At 37.7% G+C, this 19,030-nt stretch overlaps 1 protein-coding gene across 1 annotated transcript in view; it reads right to left on the reverse strand.

Annotated features, from left to right (window-relative positions):
* The window catches only part of DIPK1A (divergent protein kinase domain 1A), a 122,578-nt gene that overhangs the window by 33,802 nt on the left and 69,746 nt on the right, over nt 1-19,030 (reverse strand). Inside the window, exon 2 of the mRNA XM_032634488.1 lies at nt 4,588-4,722. Within this exon, the coding sequence (XP_032490379.1) occupies nt 4,588-4,722 (135 nt within the window). The remainder of the gene's footprint in view (nt 1-4,587; nt 4,723-19,030) is intronic.

A 19,030-nucleotide genomic window follows, 5' to 3' on the forward strand; every position in this document is an offset into this window, starting at 1 on the left:
TCCAAAGTCATATCCCCTTTAGGGAGGGTGGGAGAGGATGGAAAACTGTATACAATGACTGGTCAGTGAGGGGGGTATAAAGGCCTGGACCTTTGCAAGGCCATCCCAACCCCAGGTTCCCTGTAGAATCAACTGATGCTTTTATTACTACTGCACTGCAGTTTAAACTTCTCATTCTGGTCTATCTTCCTTCCTCACTCCCCCACAGATGTTAACCTCAAAAGCCCATCCCAATAAATTTCCTTCAGGTAAATCTCAGTCTCTGAGTCTGTTTCCCAGGGAATTCAATTTGTGACATCTATCACCTTATTATGTGTTTTCTACTTCTTCTGCCTGTTATGTTTCTTTTTCTTTATTGCCTTCTTTAGGACTGAGTGTTCTTTTATTATTTATTCCATTTTTCCTATATTAGTTTGGAAATGATATACTCTTTTTCTATTCCAGAGGCTATCCTAGAAATAACAAATACATAGTTGAATTAGCATGTCTAAAGTTAATTGATTAATACTTTTCCCCTACTCTGCAATATGATAAGGATTTTAAACATTTTAGCTCCTTTTACCCTTTTCCCAATTTATATGTAATTGTTATTCTAGGTACCTCATGTAAGTGGACACATACAACATTTGTCCTTTTGCATCTAGCTTATATCATTTAGCATAGTATTTTCGAGGTTCCTCCATATTGTGGTATGCATCAGAATTTCATTCTTTTTAAAGGTTGAATAATATTCCATTGTATGTATATATCACATTTTGTTTATGCATTCATCTGTTAATGGACATTAGAGAGTTTCCACCTTTTGGCTACTGTGAATAATGCTGCTATGAACACTGGTGTGCAAGTATCTGTTTAAGTCCCTGCTTTCATTTCTTTTGAGTATATACCTAGAAGTGGAATTACTGGTAATTCTATATTTAACTTTTTGAAGAACTTCCATATTATCTTCCTGATTCTCTTAAATACATTTCAATTCCCTGTTGAAATTATCCATTGTTTTATTTATATTCTTTACCTATTTTCCTACTTACTTGAACATGAACATCATTATTTTAAAATACTTTTAGGATGACACCAATATCTAGGTCATCTGTGGATCTGCTTCTATTGTCCGTGTTTATTTCTTGGTTTTCAGTCATGTCATCTTGTCTTTTGGCATGCTCTGTAATTGTCTACATAATGCCTCCAGAGAGGATTTCCCTTCCCTCTAGTAGGCAGATATAATGGTAGCTGATTGCCTTAATCCAATGAGGGGCTGTGCTGAGTGCAGGCTGAATTGTACCTCTGGTAAAGGTCAATCTATTTTTGACTCATCTCTATTCCAAGAGCATAGCCCTCCAGGATTTTTAACCGAGAGCTTGGGAATTCATTGAAGTTTCTCCCCCTGGAAGGTTCATAACTCTAGTCTGTATCTTGTGAGACTGCCAAAACGTCTGCTTTTCAAAGGCTTTCCAATGAGCTTTTTTTAGCCTCCCACTCTGTAAAGCCTCAGGATTTGGCAAATATCCCAACAGGATAACTGGCTTTATGCTTGAGGCTCCCTTAGTTTTCTATAAAAGCTTGCTGGTTTCTTATCCCCAGCAGCAGCACTCTCCCAGTATACAGTCCTGGTTCTCAGACCCCTGCTCATGCCCAGCATCAGCAAATTCCTCAAGCGAAAAAGAAGCTACAAAGTTAGCTTGCCTCTCTGAGGTTCTTTTAGCTCACCTTCACTCTTGGTGTTCAGTCCTTTGGAATCTCAGCCCAAAGCATGGTGTACCAGGGTCCCACTCTTGGGTAGAAAATGGACTATATTTTTATCTTCCTAGCCCCATAAGACTGTATTTCAGGTCATACATTTCCAGGCAAACACAGCCACAAAATCTAGGCTCACCTCTCTTAAATCTTATCCTCTCCCAGATCTTGATCAAGTAATTCCTCACTATCCTGTTAGCTCTTTGAAGCTTTAACATATACTTTAAAAATATTTTCTCTGCCTGCTTTTAGTTCTAATCATACAATTCCTATGCCATACCAGTACTATCTTAGTACTACTGGTCTTAGTACTACTAGTTGTGGTAAGTTTTAAGAACATAATTCCCAAATGCAGAGAAACTACAATTTTTTTTAAAGCCAGTCTTAGGAAAAAGGATATATTTTAGGCTCAGAAAATATTTTCATTATTTTCAAGTTTTAGAATGATAACCATTAAATTATGCTAGAATTATATTCTGCTTCCATTCTTTATCAATTAAAGTGAACTTAAAGGAAAATAATATGGTACTTCAACTATAATTCACCCATAACAGAATATGTACCAATATATGCCTAACATTTTAAAGGCTATAGTATTAAAACAGATAAAACCATGTCTATTTCATTTGGGCTTAATCTCTAGAACAGTACTTCTAACATAACCAGATGATGTTAATAGGTCTTCCTGGGAGGGCTGCAGTGGAGATGGATTTTTTTCCTAATCAAGTATATTTGCTTTCTCTGGAGATGCAGAATGCACATAGAATATTAAAGATCCTGAGAAGTCCCCAGTAAAGTCAGTTATTTATATTTGTTTAACCCTCTGTTTTCAAATACGTCTGATCATGGAATACACTTAAATGTGTACACTTTAGTGTGTGAGAAAGGTGACCTAAAAAAAAAAGGAAATAAACATTTCAAATAGTTTTGGTTATTTATATGTTATAGTTGATTATATAACTTCTTTCTTCTTCATTGAAGGTGAGCTGGTGAGTTTTGTGGGGGATTTTGTTAGCTTCATTAATCTATAACTTCCTTTATCAGTCTTTTCTGACATTGGGTAGCAGAAAGAGCATGAGCTTTCTATAGAGACAGAATTAGGATCAAATTCTGGCTCCACCATCACAGGCAAATTCTTCTCTCTGCTAGGCATATTTCTTTATTTGTAAAGTGGGCTTGGGGGGCTTTCACAGTATTATTTTAAGTACTAATGACCATGTAAAGTACCCAGTGTATTGTCTGGCTCCAGAGGTTCCTCCTAGTAAAATTCCTCAAGGATCTGGAATGGCCCATTGGAATGAACATAAGATTGACATCTTTCAACCCTCCTTGATTTGGGACTCTTCTTTGTTCATTAATTCCCTTGCTTCTTATATGAGTAATTTCTCCCCTGCCTAGTTAAGTGGCTGTAATACTCCTGGGGAATAATAGTTTTTTGTTTTTGCTGTTGTTTTTTTAAATTTTTTATCCTGATTGAGTAGCTGGAATTAAATTGATTTTTATTTTCTTAGAACTTTGGAAAGGTTGAGCTCTCCCTGTCTTATGGGGAGACATTTGCTACTGTAATATTTATTTTACCTTACTGCAATTATTCATTTTCTTCCCTGCTAGACTGTAAGTTCGTAAGGTAAGGATATCTTCTTCCTTGCTAAATGCACACCCCTAGCACCACTGGCCTAGTTAAAGAGTAACCACTCAATAATTATAGAATTGTTAACACGTTATAATAATTGGGATCCCAACCACTATTATATCAGAAATATAATTCTCAGATGAAATGTTTTAATATTATTTATATAGAAGATATCAGCAGAAAACAAGGAGTTAAATTTACTTATCCTGGATTTTCTAGAAATCTTAGACTGATAGAGTGATTTTCCTGAGATACATCCAATAATTAGAATAGAAATTAAATAATAAATACACTTATATGCTTTTTAGGTAAATTTTCAGTATTCAAGAATGACTCCATTTATTCAAAAGATGTGTTCCAGAAAGCTTGCCTGCAAATAACACTTTCATACTATAAATATTTAAAAACCCATCTGACTGGGCTTCCCTGGTGACGCAGTGGTTGAGAATCCACCTGCCAATGCAGGGGACACGGGTTCAATCCCTGGTCCGGGAGGATCTTACATGCCGCAGAGCAACTAAGCCCGTGTGCCACAACTACTGAAGCCCGTGCGCCTAGAGCCTGGGCTGTGCAACAAAGAGAAGCCACTGCAATGAGAAGCCCACGCACCACAAGGAAGAGTAGCCCCTACTCGCCACAACTAGAGAAAGTCTGCGTGCAGCAACGAAGACCCAACACAGCCAAAGATAAATAAATATATTTATTTTTTTAAAAACCCATCTGATTACAGTAAACTAAACTTCAAGTATATTTGAAAAACAAAAATCCCTCTTTGTAATAAGGATGCTTTCACACTAGTCTGTATCACATATTCAGATTTCTGAATACTGGATTTTTCAAAGTGGGGAACAGTCCTACTAACTTGGTCATATCAAAATGCTAAGAAGTTCAGCACAACTCAAAATCAAATTAACTTTTACTTTTTGAAAAAAAATTTTAGCATGTATATAGTAGTAAATATAATGTGTTATTAATGTAGTTTTTTAATGTGTTATTAAATTTAGAATGGATAAACAACAAGGTCCTACTGTATAGCACAGGGAACTATATCCAATCTCCCAGGATAAGCCATAATGGAAAAGAATATTAAAAAAAGAAAGTCTGTATGTGTATAACTGAGTCACTGTGCTGTACAGCAGAGATTGGCACAACATTGTAAATTAACTGTACTTCAATTAAAAATAGGTCTTTCCATATACTAGAAAATAAAAAATACTTACTATTATTTTCTTACAGTCCTTTCCTCTGCATAGTTCTGTATACGTAGAGTATTGCACATATATAATCCAGCTTCCAACAAAAACCACCAACCAGGAAAAGAAAAGATATTTCATCCGCACATATGAGAAGCGAGCCTGTAAGTAAAAGAGCACATAACAATCATTCATTCAGCACCAAGTCAGCATTCACTGTCCTAGAACATGACTTTTCCCCCTTTCTTGGAAGAACTCAATATATATTCTAGGCTTTCATATGGCAATTCTCCTAGAACAAAGTGTACTTTCACTTAGTCCAAACACAACTGGTCTTAGAAAAGGAAGCTCCTTGGTCTTGCCAAGGAAAAGGGAACAAAATACCCTTTAAAATGTATAACCTTTCAAATACCACCAGCATCCAAACCTACTCATTAAGCACAAGCACGTGCTCCATGCTACCCTGGGCACCCGGTAAGATCAGGTAAAGAAAGACACAATTCCCACTTACTACAAGCTTACAGAAGAGTGTTTCAAATAAGAATCTTAAAGTTCTTCATGAATAAGCATGGTAAAATAATTGTGTTTTAAGAAATAAGAACAGAGAATTTGGCTACTTGTCTAATGTCTCACAGTGAGGTACAACCAGAGTAAGAAATTATTCACATTGATTCCTATTTCCCTGCTGTATTCACCAATGCTTTCTGTTCCTTCTAGTCAACTAATCAACTAATCAAATGCTTCACCTAATAGATATTCTGGAAACTTAAGGAGAAAGTTACAACTAGTAAAGGAGAAGAAAGGTTAAGATATATAAAGAATAAAATACGCCCCGCATGTCAGTCTGTAAGGCTGCACAACAGGATCCTCTTTGCACTGTTTTGCTCTCAGTGCTCTGGTATCTAATTGCGACTCGGGTCAGTTAGTGCTTTTTCTCCATCAACCACATATCAAACAGTTTAATCTTCAAAATGTCAGCTAGTCAAGATAATTTGATATTTATTTTTTGAGTCCGGAACGCCAGTGGTCTGGTTTTATAAACAACTGAATTTAGGACTATGGGGAGAATTGAGCAAAATAAAGATACGTAAACAAACAACGAAAGGCTAGTTTTGCTTTTACAATCACAAGTCAGTTTCTCACACTGGGCAACAGTAGGATACTGTGAGCATGCAAAGAAAGCAGAAAGAGATGAAAGAGACGTAAATGCATCTGCAGAAGACAATGAGTGCAGAGGAAAAAGAGACTCAGGAAATACTGAATTCTGTTGGCTTTATTTGCGGTTTAGATATCGGTCTCTGTGAGGTTAACGGATGGTGAATCCCAGTACCAAAAGGCTTGAGTACAACGAATTCACAATTATATGATAGGTCTTTGAGCTTTATTATTAAAATATTTTTTAAAATGCCTTTAATGCAAGTTATTTTTGTATAGCTCTAAATGAATTCAGTAAAAAGAAAGTTCATATAGAATTCCAAATTAAATCACGTAAATGACAATGGGGTTTACACAAAGGGGTTTGTTTGAAAGACATTTAAGATTACTTGGCCCTGATAAGAGGTCTAGTCATCAGAGAGAAATTGATATGTGTTAGTATTATGAAGCTTAAATATGATTAAATGACAATGCCTATAGAACATAAGCACATTGCAAGGCACATAGAAAATACTCAACAAATAGCAAAATCAATTTGCAAAGGCACTGAACAAAAAGCCAATAATGCTGTCATTATAGTTTGGCCACCACCTTCTTTTTGGGCTTGCCAAAAAGAAAACTGAATCTGAATCTGATTAAGCCTTACCAGTTTACAGGAAATACAGGAGACAGAGGAATATAAGTGACAGTTAAGTAAGTGACACTATAAGGATACAATCAGCTCTAGGCTGTGGGAAGTGCTGGAGTACAAACAACCCAGTTCTTCAACAAATAAAATACAAGGGAGAAAATAGAGAGAAGATGGGAAAACCAAAGATCAAAAAATACATAAGAAATACTGCATATTAAATAATCACAACCTGTGGATCTTTTCTGAGTCCTGATTCAAATGTAAAACTGTAAAAGAAAATGACATTTATGAGACAATTGAAAACTTGAATACTGACAGGATACCTGACGTCGTTAAGGAATTATTTTAATTTTTCTGGTGTAATAATGTAATGTTTAAAGAAAAGAGACCTTATATTTTAGAGATAGACATCGAAATATTTATGAGTGAAATAATATCTGGTATTTGCCTCAAAATAATATGGGAAGGGAAAAGTAGGTGGGGTATTATTAAAACAAAACTGGCCGTGAGTTGGTAACTGTTCAAGCGGGGTGACAGTTAACATGCCTTCTTTTGTACATGTTTTTCTCTACTTTTTTAACATTTTTTTTATGTTGTGCGATAAGGAATACTTCCACACCAAGACATCCCCTTCCCACACATTCATTCAGCAACTATTTATTGTCTACTAAGTATCAGATGCTGCCTTAGGCACTTTTAGAACATCTCCAGTTAAAGGGACAAACAAGTTATAAATCTACCATACAAGTACTCTTAACCCAGTTAAGAGGGTTCTTTGAACAACTGTAGCATGGCATGATTTTACTTTTAGAAGTTCAAGCTTTTTTTTTTTTTTTTTTGGCCACTAGAGAAAGATTAGTTAATAAAAGATGATGAGACAACTGTTAATCATTTGGAAATAGCATATTTAAATACCTAAAACATATCTTATATCAAAATAAATTCCACATGAGGGACTTCCCTGGTGGGGCAGTGGTTAAGAATCCACCTGCCACAACCTGCCGAGACTGAACCAGGAAGAAACAGAAAATATGAACAGACCAATCACAAGAACTGAAATTGAGACTGTGATTAAAAATCTTTGAACAAACAAAATCCATGGACCAGATGGCTTCACAGGCGCTTTCTATCAAACATTTAGAGAAGAGCTAACACCTATCCTTCTCAAAATCTTGCAAAATACAGAAGAGGGAGGAACACTCCCAAACTCATTCTACGAGGCCACCATCACCCTGATACAAAAACCAGACATGGACGTCACAAAGAAAGAAAACTACAGGCCAATATCATTGATAAGCATAGATGCAAAAATCCTCAACAAAATACTAGCAAACAGAATCCAACAGCACATTAAAAGGATCATACACCATGATCAAGTGGGGTTTATTCAAGGAATGCAAGGATTCTTCAATACACGCAAATCAATCAACGTGATACACCATATTAACAAATTGAAGGAGAAAAACCATACATTCATCTCAATAGATGCAGAGAAAGGTTTTGACAAAATTCAACACCCATTTATGACAAAAACCCTCCAGAAAGAAGGCATAGAGGGAACTTTCCTCAACATAATAAAGGCCATATATGACAAACCCACAGCCAACATCGTCCTCAATGGTGAAAAACTGAAAGCATTTCCAGGAAGATCAGGAACAAGACAAGGTTGCCCACTCTCACCACTCTTATTCAACATAGTTTTGGAAGTTTTAGCCACAGCAATCAGAGAAGAAAAGGAAATAAAAGGAATCCAAATCGGAAAAGAAGAGGTAAAGCTGTCACTGTTTGCAGATGACATGATACTATACATAGAGAATCCTAAAGATGCTACCAGAAAACTACTAGAGCTAATCAATAAATTTGGTAAAGTAGCAGGATACAAAATTAATGCACAGAAATCTCTTGCATTGCATACACTAATGATGAAAAATCTGAGAGTGAAATCAAGAAAACTCTCCCATTTACCATTGCAACAAAAAGAATAAAATATCTAGGAATAAACCTACCTAAGGAGACAAAAGACCTGTATGCAGAAAATTATAAGACACTGATGAAAGAAATTAAAGATGATACAAATAGATGGAGAGATACACCATGTTCTTGGATTGGAAGAATTAACATTGTGAAAATGACTCTACTACCCAAAGCAATCTATAGATTCAATGCAATCCCTATCAAATTACCACTGGCATTTTTCACAGAACTAGAACAAAATATTTCACAATTTGTATGGAAACACAAAAGATCCTGAATAGTGAAAGCAATCTTCAGAAGGAAAAACGGAGCTGGAGGAATCAGGCTCCTGGACTTCACTCTATACTACAAAGCTACAGTAATCAAGACAGTACGGTACTGGCACAAAACCAGAAAGATAGATCAATGGAACAGGATAGAAAACCCAGAGATAAACCCATGCACATATGATCACCTTATCTTTGATAAAGGAGGCAGGAATGTACAGTGGAGAAAGGACAGCCTCTTCAATAAGTGGTGCTGGGAAAACTGGACAGGTACGTGTAAAAGTATGAGATTAGATCACTCCCTAACACCATACATAAAAATAAACTCAAAATGGATTAAAGACCTAAATGTAAGGCCAGAAACTATCAAACTCTTAGAGGAAAACATAGGCAGAACACTCTATGACATAAATCACAGCAAGATCCTTTTTGACCCACCTCCTAGAGAAATGGAAATAAAACCAAAAATAAATCAATGGGACCTAATGAAACTGCAACACTTTTGCACAGCAAAGGAAACCATAAACAAGACCAAAAGACAACCCTCAGAATGGGAGAAAATAGTTGCAAATGAAGCAACTGACAAAGGATTCATCTCCAAAATTTACAAGCAGCTCATGCAGCTCAATAACAAAAAAACAAACAACCCAATCCAAAAATGGGCAGAAGACCTAAATAGACATTTCTCCAAAGAAGATATACAGACTGCCAACAAACACATGAAAGAATGTTCAATATCATTAATCATTAGAGAAATGCAAATCAAAACTACAATGAGATATTATCTCACACCAGTCGGAATGGCCATCATCAAAAAATCTAGAAACAATAAATGCTGGAGAGGGTGTGGAGAAAAGGGAACCCTCTTGCACTGCTGGTGGGAATGTAAATTGGTACAGCCACTATGGAGAACAGTATGGAGGTTCCTTTAAAAACTCCAAATAGAACTACCATATGACCCAGCAATCCCACTACTGGGCATATACCCTGAGAAAACCATAATTCAAAAAGAGTCATGTACCACAATGTTCATTGCAGCTCTATTTACAATAGCCCAGAGATGGAAACAACCTAAATGTCCATCATTGGATGAATGATAAAGAAAATGTGGCACATATATACAATGGAATATTACTCAGCCATAAAAAGAAATGAAATTGAGCTATTTGTAATGAGGTGGATGGACCTAGAGTCTGTCATACAGAGTGAAGTAAGTCAGAAAGAGAAAGACAAATACCATATGCTAACATATATATATGGAATTTAAGGGAAAAAATGTCATGAAGAACCTAGGGGTAAGACAGGAATAAAGACACAGACCTACTAGAGAATGGACTTGAGGATATGGGGAGGGGGAAGGGTAAGCTGTGACAAAGCAAGAGAGTGGCATGGACATATATACACTACCAAACGTAAAATAGCTAGCTAGTGGGAAGCAGCCGCATAGCACAGGGAGTTCAGCTCGGTGCTTTCTGACCACCTAGAGGGGTGGGATAGGGAGAGTGGGAGGGAGTGAGACGCAAGAGGGAAGAGATATAGGAACATATGTATATGTATAACTGATTCACTTTGATATAAAGCAGAAACTAGCACACCACTGTAAAGCAACTTTACTCCAATAAAGATGTTAAAAAAAGAAAAAAAAAGAATGCGCCTGCCAATGCAGGGGACATGGGTTCAAGCCCTGGTCCGGGAAGATCCCACATGCTGCGGAGCAACTAAGCCCGTGTGCCACAAATACCGAGCCTGTGCTCTAGAGACTGCGAACCACAACTACTGAGCCCATGCACCGCAACTACTGCAACCCGCGTGCCTAGAGCCATGCTCCAAAACAAAGAGAAGCCACCACAACGAGAAGCCCGCACACTGCAACAAAGAGTAGCCCCCGCTCGCCGCAACCAGAGAAAGCCCATGCACAGCAACAAAGACCCAACACAGCCAATAAATAAATAAATTTATTTTAAAAAATAATAAATTCCAAAAAAAAAAAAAAATAATAATAATAAATTCCACATGAAACTGATGGACACGTAAAATCTGAAATAATATAATACAAATGTAGGAATCAAGAAGTTACTGAATAAAATTATTGAAATCATTTTATTTTAGGAAAGCTAAAAGAAAAGCCAATCTTTTTTTTTTTTTTTAAACCAACTTTGTGATTTTTATTTATGGGCAACAACTATATACTCCTAGATATCACTAAACTGTGTACAATTAGAAACACAGCATTGTAGAAGAGCAGACATCAGAATTAAACAGAGCAGACTTAAGGAAATATCAATCTTCATTATTTTGTCCGTTTTTCTTTACGTGCACAAGGAAGCATGAATGCAATTTGAAATCTTTTAATGGCAATAAAGTTACAATCACCCACCTGCGTGACAAGTCCAACCCTATATTAACACTGAGATAGGGTTTTAAAAGAAGATTAATCTCAAGTCATTCAGTAAAAAGTCAAGGAAGACCTTAAAATGCAATACAATGTAAAAGAATATTTTCTTTTTTCCTTCCTGCCTTGCTCCACAGCAGGTAGAAGTCGCAGAGCAAAGGAAACAACACAGACCTGGTGAGTAGGGTTCTCTCTTAGTGTTCAGAATTTGGTCCTGTCTTACCTTCTTCTTGACACCTACCTCAAGAAGCCTAGTAATGTCAACTACCCTCTGGACTCTCCATCAATGATTTCTATTAGCTTTCAAATGCATATTGATCTTAATAGATGCCGGCAGCTAAGGCTTGTGTATTCCTCCCTCCTGCAGAGGCAGTTTAATAAAACTTGGAATCATTTTGCTTTTCTCTCAAATAGCTACGTTAAATTTTTTCCCTGGCATACGTTTAAATGGAAAAACACCCTGTAAACTGGCTTGCCCGTTGAGTGTTCATCATGATACAGAATGTCAAAAATTTTGGAGAGGAAGTTGGATTAATGATGTTCCCAGCAGGGCACTGGGCATCACCTGTTGTACATATAATGACAAAAGGAGTGAAACACGTTTTTATTCCAGCATGCCACGGAACTTACCATGATTTGAGAGTAACACAAAATAGTATAAGGACCTTCATGTGTTCTTTTTTTTTTTAACATCTTTATTGGAGTATAATTGCTTTACAATGTTGTGTTAGTTTCTGTTGTATAACAAAGTGAATCAGCTATACTTATACATATATCCCCATATCCCCTCCCTTTTGCATCTCCCTCCCACTCTCCCTATCCCACCCCTCTCGGTGGTCACAAAGCACGGAGCTGATCTCCCTGTGCTATGCAGCTGCTTCCCACTAGCTAGCTATTTTACATTTGGTAGTGTGTATATGTCAATGCTACTCTCTCACTCCGTCCCAGCTTACCCTTCCCCCCCCCATGTCCTCAAGTCCATTCTCTACGTCTGTGTCTTCCTGCCTGCCCCTAGGCTCACCAGAACCATTTTTCTTTTTAGATTCCATATATATGTGTTAGCATACGGTATTTGTTTTTCTCTTTCCAATGTACTTCACTCTGTATGACAGACTCTAGGTCCATCCACCTCACTACAAATAACTCTATTTCGTTTCTTTTTATGGCTGAATAATATTCAATTGTATGTTTGTGCCACACCTTCTTTATCCATTCATCTGTTGATGGACCCTTAGGTTGCTTCCATGTCCTGGCTATTGTAAATAGTGCTGCAATGAATATTGTGGTACATGATGCTTTTTGAATTACGGTTTTCTCAGGGTATATGCCCAGTACTGGGATTGCTGGGTCATATGGTAGTTCTATTTGTAGTTTTTTAAGGAACCTCCATACTGTTCTCCATAGTGGCTGTATCAATTTACATTCACCAACAGTGAAAGAGGGTTCTCTTTTCTCCACACCCTCTCAAGCATTTACTGTTTGTAGATTTTTTGATGATGGCCATTATGAGGTGATACCTGACTGTAGTTTTGATTTGCCTTTCTCTAATGATTAGTGATGTGGAGCATCCTTTCATGTGTTTGTTGGCAGTCTGTATATCTTCTTTGGAGAAATGTCTATTTAGGTCTTCTGTCCATTTTTGGATTGGGTTATTTGTTTTTTTGATATTGAGTTGCATGAGTTGCTTGTATATTTTGGAGATTAATCCTGTCAGTTGCTTCATTTGCAAATATTTTCTCCCATTATGAGGGTTGTCTTTTCGTCTTGTTTATGGTTTCCTTTGCTGTGCAAAAGCTTTTAAGTTTCATTAGGTCCCATTGGTTTATTTTTGTTTTTATTTCCATTTCTCTAGGAGGTGGGTCAAAAAGGATCTTGCTGTGATTTATGTCATAGAGTGTTCTGCCTATGTTTTCCTCTAAGAGTTTGATAGTTTCTGGCCTTACATTTAGGTCTTTAATCCAGAGTTTATTTTTGTGTATGGTGTTAGCGAGTGTTTTAATTTCATTCTTTTATACGTAGCTGTCCAGTTTTCCCAGCACCACTTATTGAAGAGCATCTCTTTTCTCCATTATATATTCTTGCCTCCTTTATCAAAGATAAGGTGACCATATGTGCATGGGTTTATCTCTGGCTTTCTATCCTGTTCCATTGATCTATATTTCTGTTTTTGTGCCAGTACCATACTGTCTTGATTACTGTAGCTTTGTAGTATAGAGTGAAGTCCAGGAGCCTGATTCCTCCAGCTCCGTTTTTCTTTCTCAAGATTGCTTTCACTATTCAGGATCTTTTGTGTTTCCATATAAATTGTGAAATTTTTTGTTCCAGTTTTGTGAAAAATGCATTGGTAGTTTTTTTTTTTTTTTTTTTGCAGTACACGGGCCTCTCACTGTTGTGGCCTCTCCCGTTGCGGAGCACAGGCTCCGGACGTGCAGGCTCAGCGGCCATGGCTCACAGGCCCAGCTGCTCCGCGGCATGTGGGATCTTCCCAGACTGGGGCACAAACCCGTGTCCCCTGCATCGGCAGGCAGACTCCCAACCACTGCGCCACCAGGGAAGCCCACATTGGTAGTTTGAAAGGGATTGCATTGAATCTGTAGATTGCTTTGGGTAGTCATTTTCACCATGTTGATACTTCCAATCCAAGAACATGGTATATCTCTCCATCAGTTTGTATCATCTTTAATTTCTTTCATCGGTGTCTTATAATTTTATGCATACAGGTCTTTTGTCTCCTTAGGTAGGTTTATTCCTAGGTATTTTATTCTTTTTGTTGCACTGGTAAATGGGAGTGTTTCCTTAATTTCTCTTTCAGATCTTTCATCATTAGTGTAGAGGAATGCAAGAGATTTCTGTACATTAATTTTGTATCCTGCTACTCTACCAAATTCATTGATTAGCTCTAGTTTTCTGGTAGCATCTTTAGGATTCCCTATGTATAGTATCATGTCATCTGCAAACAGTGACAGTTTTACTTCTTCTTTTCTGATTTGAATTCCTTTTATTTCTTTTTCTTCTCTGATTGCTGTGGCTAAAACTTCCAAAATTATGCTGACTAATAGTGGTGAGAGTGGGCAACCTTGTCTTGTTCCTGATCTTAGAGGAAATGGTTTCAGTTTTTCACCATTGAGAATGATGTTGGCTGTGGGTTTGTCATATATGGCCTTTATTATGTTGAGGTAGGTTCCCTCTATGCCTACTTTCTGCAGAGTTTTTATCATACATGGGTGTTGAATTTTGTCGAAAGCCTTTTCTGCATCTACTGAGATTATCATATGGTTTTTCTCCTTCAATTTGTTAATATGGTGTATCATATTGATTGATTTGCGTATATATTCATGTGTTCTTTAATTTCTGCAGATCCTGCTGCTTCACATTTTAAAATAAAGATTTAAAAAAATAGCCATAAATGACATCTGTAGCTATTAATTAATTTTATTTCCCTGTGTGGCACTCACTAAAATGTTCCCAGTGGTCTGTTCCATACCAATTACCTAGACAATCTAGACTTTGATTAAGAAATGAAGTTACTGTTTCTGACCTTTTTATTTTTGCTGAACTATCCAAAATATGGCCCAGCAGATTTTCTGTTCTGCTGATTTTGTGCCTAGCTACTAGTGGTACATTGCTTTATTCCAAATTATGCTCCTGAAAGTCATGATAACAACTTTAGTAAATACATTACAGCAGTGATTCTCAACTGGAGTCAATTGTCCCCCCAGGGGATACCTGGCAATGTCTGGAACTGGGGAGTGCTACTGGAATCTTGTGGGTAGAGGCCAGAGATGCTGTTAAACATCTTTCAATGCACAGAAGTGCCCTTCACAACTAAGAATTATCTGCCCAAATGTCAATAGTGCTAAGGCTGAGAAAACTTGTATTATGGTTACACAGTAAAATGAAAACAAAAATTAAGCAGCTGAAAGAATCAAATTTGTATGACACTATCATTTTATTTTAGTCTTTAAGGCATAAACTACTACTAATTAGAAAAATATAACATCTGTCTGGAAATAAGTAATTCTTTATGACTAAATGATTGGCAATATCTTATTACAAATAAAGAAAAATCACTGGAGATGGAAAATATATAAATGATGAAATAAACTTTCCTACCATTTCTACTGTAAAGAATAGTGATACTTTTTCTTTTTTTATATTGTTTGATCTCACTGTGATAACTTTATTTCAAAACAAATCTGAAAATCTATGATCTTATTCAAATGATTTTACATTAAGTTTTAAAAATAGGCATAAAGAAGCAACACCTCAAAATTTAGCCATGTAAGACTACTTCTATGTTACTTATCAATTTTTCACTTTCAACATCTTTTACAAACATATAAAGCACAAAGTCCCATCTGCTCTACCTCTAAATACTTCCTACACAGACGTTCTTAATTTTGAAAAGTAAGGAAGAAAAATAGGTATCATTTCTTACTTAATATGTTTAGTGGACTTGAACACTCAGAAAACCTAACAAATTGATAAGGCTATTCCTTGCAAAAACTCAAATACAATGATTTCATCATTTCATAGAAAAAGCTGAGAGACATGTTTGCCCTTTTTCTTTTGTGATAACACTGGTTTATAAGATTTATGTAAGTTTCATGTGTACAACATATTTTCATTCAAGTTTTTCAATTACCAGTTACTCTGAAATAAACTTCAAAAATCTTTTTTTTCCTTATTGTTATATTGACAACATTGTAGCTAGCTTTTACTGCTAAATATTTAGGAGTAATCTGGCTGAAAAAAACTGAAGTTAAAATTATTGACACATATCCCCAAATATAACTTTTACCCTTTTCTTTAAATAAACTCTAGAGATTTATAGTAATAATACTTTTGAAAAATATGTTAGCTGTAAAAAAACAGAAATATAAAGAAAGCACTTAATAAGGTAAATACTTTATACCACAACACATACAGATAAACTTTGTTTGGAATGGATCCTATACCTTTTTTTTTTTTAACATCTTTATTGGAGTATAATTGCTCTACAGTGGTGTGTTAGTTTCTGCTTTATAACAAAGTGTATCAGCCAGACATATACATATATCCCTATATCTCCTCCCTCTTGTGTCACCCTCCCACCCTCCCTATCCCACCCTTCTAGGTGCTCACAAAGCACCGAGCTGATCTCCCTGTGCTATGTGGCTGCTTCCCACTAGCTAGCTATTTTACATTTGGTAGTGTATATATATGTCCATGCCACTCTCTCACTTCATCTCAGCTTCCCCTTCCCGTTCCCCATGTCCTCAAGTCTATTCTCTATGTCTGTGTCTTTATTCCTTTCCTGCCCCTAGGTTCTTCAGAACTTTTTTTTTTTTTTTTTTAGATTCCATATATATGTGTTAGCATACGGTATTTGGTTTTCTCTTTCTAACTTACTTCACTCTGTATGACAGGCCCTAGGTCCATCCACCTCACTACAAATAACTCAATTTCGTTTATTTTTTGGCTGCGTTGGGTCTTTGTTGCTGCACCTGGGCTTTCTCTAGTTGTGGCGAGCAGGCTTCTCATTGCAGTGGCTTCTCTTGTTGCGGAGCATGGGCCCTAGGCACGCGAGCTTCAGTAGTTGTGGCTCACGGGCTCAGTAGTTGTGGTGCATGGGCTTAGTTGCTCTGCAGCATGTGGGATCTTCCCGGACCAGGGATCGAACCCATGTCCCCTGAACTGGCAGGTGGATTCTTTTTTTTTAAACAAATGATGCACAGGCTTCAGTAGTTGTGGCTCACGGGCTCAGCAGTTGTGGTGCATGGGCTTAGTTGCTCCGCGGCACGTGGGATATTCCCGGACCAGGGATCGAACCCGTGTCCCCTGCACTGGCAGGCAAATTCCCAACCACTGCATCACCAGGGAAGTCCCGGCAGGCGGATTCTTAACCACTGTGCCACCAGGGAAGTCCCTCCTGTACCTTTATTAAAGGGTGTTTCGGGCTCCCCTGGTGGCGCAGTGGTTGAGAGTCCGCCTGCTGTTGCAGGGGACAGGGGTTCGTGCCCTGGTCCAGGAAGATCCCACGTGCCGCGGAGCGGCTGGGCCCGTGAGCCATGGCCACTGAGCCTGCGTTTCCGGAGCCTGTGCTCCGCAACGGGAGAGGCCACAGCAGTGAGAGGCCCGCGTATCGCAAAAAAAACAACAAAAAAAACCAAAACATACCTCTAGGATCTAGAAGTCTCCTGACTGCTTTTCAAAAACTTTTTTTTTTTAAACTGGAAAATATATCATTCATATAGAATTGTTTAAAATACATAAGTATAACTTAAATTATAAAGTAAATACCCATATAACTCCCACCTGGGTTAAGAAACAGTTTCTCTAGTGCCTTCACTGACCCCCATGTGACCTCTCCAGTAAGGGTTAATTAACATGCTTCTGACTTCAATGATAATCATATATGTGCTTTCCTATGTAATTTAACCATTGATCATGTATCCCTAAAACACAGAATTTGATGTTAATTTCTCTTGAACTTTACAGAAATAGAAGCATATACCATATATTCTACTGTGACTTGCACCTTTCTCTGATGTAAACAGCCATAATTTGTTCATTTTCTTTGCTGCAGAGTATTCCGCTGTTTGGTTATTTTTTTAAGTGAGAAATTTACTTTGTCTTATCACAATCAATACATAAATTTTTAAATGTATACATTTCTCTTCAAGCTCCGTTGGAAAAAAAACCACATAGTATGGAGATGCATTCTATGCTTGGCTCCATGCACTCTGTGGGTCTCATATATGTCATCCAATGTTCCTAGAAATCATGGATTCAGAAGGTTTGCGAGAGACAATGAAAACGAATAGTTCAACCGTACACTGATGTGGTATGAGGCTGATGTGAACAGTTTTGTCCTAAGTCAGCTGTGCCAGGAGGAAGTCTAAAGGCATTACATGGGGAGTGTCACAGAACTGCCTGGGGGTGGGTGCGACTTTAGTTATCAGTCAATGAAGGAATGACTTTTTGTCGCTAAAAGTTGAAGACTATAATCCTTTGTTTTGCTGCTGCTGCTTTAGAGACCACAAGCCAGGCTCATGTTTAAAAGAGCTGTAAGGCCAGGAAAATAGAGCAAAGCCATTCCCAGGATTAAAAAAGCAGGCACACAGAGGGCTTTTAATGAACGAGTAGACAGCCGGCATTTCAGAGAGCACATGGGAGGGAGGTGCAGCCCCCATCAGCACTCTACATAAACGGAATATTAGCATTTGCAAGAGCAAATGAACTCAGTCATGGAGTTCTTCAACATCCCAGTGCAGAAAGACAGGGGTTAAGAAAGCTAAGTGTTCCAATTTTCCATTGTTGTATAATAAACTATCCCAAAACTCAGTGGCTTACAAAAATAATTTGTCTCTCATGGTTCCGAGTTGATTGGACTCAGCTGGTCACTTCTCTCCAGTTTTTCATGCATTCGTGATTAGGGCTGAAGACATGTGACAAAGGACTGACTGGGCTGGACTGTCAGTCCAGGGGGTAGACTGGACGGGGGTGGGTGGCTGTTTCACTCACAAGTCCAGCTAGCTCCATGTGGCCTAGCTGGCCTTTTTCTGAGCATGGTGCTCAGGGTAGTCAGGCTTCTTACATGATGGCTGACTTACTCCAGGGCAAGTGTTCCCAGAGACCAAGGCAGAAAAGCTGCATCATTTCTGCCCCACTCTCTTGGTTACACAGGGCCAGATCAGATGGAATGGAGGGGGTACTCCATAAGGGCTTGCATACCAGGAAGCATGGCTACTGAGGGGTCATCTTTGGAGAGTAGCTACCACTCCCAGATAGGATCAACAAAGCAGGGTCTACGGGAGAAGAGAAAAACAATGTGGAGGTCCTACCCAGAACAGAGACAATTTTCTTGGCCGTTCAGATTAAGGGTTCTCCCTTCCTCCTTAGTGGGGCAGAACTGGAAATTGCAATTAAAATCCATTAATAGTATTTGTAGTTGTATGTCTTTGGGTTTAAGTTACTGAATACAGTTTTCATTCCATATCATGAGCTCAGTAACTGTCAATAAATCTTTTAGCTTATGTACACAAAGTTCCAAGTTAAAGAACTGCTTAA

The sequence above is a fragment of the Phocoena sinus genome, chromosome 1 (assembly GCF_008692025.1).
Source record: "Phocoena sinus isolate mPhoSin1 chromosome 1, mPhoSin1.pri, whole genome shotgun sequence".
NCBI classification, from domain to species: domain Eukaryota; kingdom Metazoa; phylum Chordata; class Mammalia; order Artiodactyla; family Phocoenidae; genus Phocoena; species Phocoena sinus.